The sequence below is a fragment of the Arachis duranensis genome, unplaced genomic scaffold (assembly GCF_000817695.3).
Source record: "Arachis duranensis cultivar V14167 unplaced genomic scaffold, aradu.V14167.gnm2.J7QH unplaced_Scaffold_66565, whole genome shotgun sequence".
Lineage (NCBI taxonomy): Eukaryota > Viridiplantae > Streptophyta > Magnoliopsida > Fabales > Fabaceae > Arachis > Arachis duranensis.
This window is the reverse complement of record NW_026265020.1, coordinates 860-3,727: the sequence shown is the minus strand read 5'-3', so window position 1 is coordinate 3,727 and position 2,868 is coordinate 860. Positions and strand designations below refer to the sequence as shown.

The 2,868-nt window shown below is 38.8% G+C and overlaps 1 protein-coding gene across 1 annotated transcript; it reads left to right on the top strand.

Moving 5' to 3' along the window:
- Window positions 1-231: 231 nt before the first annotated feature.
- Window positions 232-736, top strand: LOC107472055 (uncharacterized; the record flags this gene model as incomplete). Its single annotated transcript, XM_016091628.1, has 2 exons — window positions 232-384; window positions 470-736. Coding segments are annotated over exons 1-2 (420 nt in total), but the record flags the coding sequence as incomplete, so codon positions are not given.
- Between the last annotated feature and the right edge of the window lie 2,132 nt (window positions 737-2,868).

Below are 2,868 nucleotides of genomic sequence, written 5' to 3'. Positions count from 1 at the left end.
TCCATACTGAAAAAGGAGGTGCAAGCTGCTAAGGGGTCAAAGGAGAAAGAAGCTTCAAGAAAAGCTAAGCTTACATTGTCACATGTCCCACCTAGGGAGCCTATTCAATAGCCTGAAGCACCAAAACCTCAGAAGCTACAAAAGGAGAACAAGGACGAGCAGTTCTCTCAGTTTTTGAAAATCTTTAAAAACTACTAATCAATATTCCTTTTGTTTGAGATTTTGGAGAAAATGCCTCCCTATGTGGCACTCATGAAAGGCCTACTCTCTAAGAAGAAAGTCTTAAAGGGAGATGAAACAGTAGTGCTGACCAAGGAGTACAGTGGACTCATTCAAAGCATGCTACCAAAGAAGATGCTAGATCCTGGAGCTTCCAAATTCCTTGTACTATTGGAAACATCACTTTTGACAAAGTTTTTGTGATCTTGGCTCAAGTATCAATTTGATGCCATTGTTTGTGATGCGGAAGCTGCAAATTCAAGAAGCACAGCCTACAAGGATAGCACTGGAGATGGCTGATAAATCTCTAAAGCAGGCACATAGGCTATTAGAAAATGTCATAGTCAAGGTTGGAGAGCTCTTCCTCTCTGCAGACTTTGTGATACTTGACATAGGAGAGGATGCAAATGACTTCCTCATACTAGGAATGCCATTCTTAGCCACTGGGAGAAATCTGATAGATGTTGAGAGAGGAGAGTTGGTTCTGCGGCTACGTGAGGATTACTTGGTGTTCAAGGTTTTTAAACCTTCACCAATCTCTAGAGTAGGAGGTATTCGCATGCAGAGCTCATTGCTTAAGCCCCCTTGGTGGAGACCCATACAGTACCCCCTGACATCAAACCTAAATTTGGTGTTGGGTATTCACTACCTAATAAGGATGGAGGATGTCCCAAGAAGAAGGTACCAAAGTGCTGGAGGAACAAAAAGATTTCCACTAAAGACTTCTCACCTGGGATGAGGGAGGTATTTACTAGAAGTCCAATCGTACCACATATAGTGAATAAGATCCTATTTCTAGAGTATGTTGAGTTCATTCATGAGAGCACAGGAAAGAAGTTCACAATGAAGGGTGAAGATCTGAGCCCATATGATCCTCCTCCTTAGAGGAGCTGACCGTCAAGCTAGTGACGGTAAAGAAGCGCTTGTTGGGAGTAACCCAACCATGAGTATCCTTTAGTTTTATTTCAGTTTGATTTTAGTTTTATTACAGTTTGATTTTTATTTTTATTTTCATTGATTTTCATAAGTTTATCTAAGTTTAATGTTGTTTTGTGATCATGCACAGTGCTTAGAACAGGGATAGAAATATTCAAAATGAAGAACAGAATAGCCTGGAGTACATTGACTCAAAAGGCTTGGGTACTAAACGCCAGGGAGGGCATTTAGCACCAGGAAGGGAGTAAAGAGAGCTGGCATTAAATGCCCAAAAAGGAGTATTTGACACCCCACTAAGGGCGCTAAACGCCAGTTGTTCGCCTCAAAGTCAAAAAGAAAAGGGGTGGGGGGAGGGGAAGGTCCCTTGATGGCGCTAAACGCCAGGACTGGCGTTTAGCACCCAACAAGCCAGTTTTGATTTTGAAGGAAAAGGTTTCACCATGGTTAAACCCCAACCCCCACCCACTTTGACCAGTCAACCACCTTCCTTCTCTCTCTCCCTTACCTACTATTCCATCCATATTCATCCACTCCATTCCCCAATATCACCTCCCATCATCCTATCAAATCCCACTCTTCTTTCAACTTACCCCCCACTCCACCTAATCACCACTCACCTTTCCCATCAATTTCTCTTCACCATTAACCATATTCAAATTCCATTTTCCTTCAACCTTTACCCACATAACCGAACCCCTTACCTACCACTGGTGCGGAATTTATAACCCACAAACTAACCGACAAGTGCACCGGGTCGTACCAAGTAGTACCTCAAGTGAATGAGGGTCGATCCCACGAGGATTGATGGATCAAGAAATAATGATTGAGTGATTGGCTTAGTTAGACAAATAGAAAATGGTGTTTTAAGAGTTCAAAAGCATTAACAATAAATTCAAAATATCAAAAAGCAAGCAGTAAACGGATTGTGAATAATATGGAGAAAACAATTAAGGTTTCAGATATATTTAGTTTCCGGATTAACTTTTCTTACCAACTACTTTAATCATGCAAGATTCAATTCATGACAAACTATATGTGACTAAACCCTAATTTTTTAGACCTTTTTAGTCTCCTCTAACCTTCATCAACCGCCAAATTCTTGGTCACTTGATTCCAATTAGAGGGTTAAGTTCAATTCTAGTTTATATGCCACAGAAATCCTAATTACTCAAATATAAGAGGATTATATGTCACGTATCCTGTTAAGTCCAGATAATTAGAAATTTAGGAGAAATTGTTTTCAAGCTATTGTTTAGGCAAAGAGCTTTTCTAAGTTTTACAAGAACTCAATTAAAACAAGGGTCATACTTCCGTTACACCCAGATTCATAAGATAAAGAAAGAAAACAATTCTTGAAATTGAAATCAATACATGAATTAAAATAGAACAGTAATAGTATTAATCCATAAAATAAACAGAGCTCCTAACTTTAACAGTGGAGGTTTAGTTGCTCATGGTTCAGAGAAAAAACAAGGATTCTGTAAAACTGTAAAGTGCGGAATGAGGTAAGAGAAGAGAGGTAAGCCCGAAGAGCTGATTCTTTTCCCTTTTATATCTAATCCTAATCAATGTAAAATATATTTTCTAAAACTAAATAATATCTTTTCTTATTTGTAAATAAAATAAAAGTTTTAATAAAAATAAATAAAATCTTCGTTGATGCCTTGATTTGGCATGGAGACCATGGTGAAGTAATGAACTGGCGCCTAACTT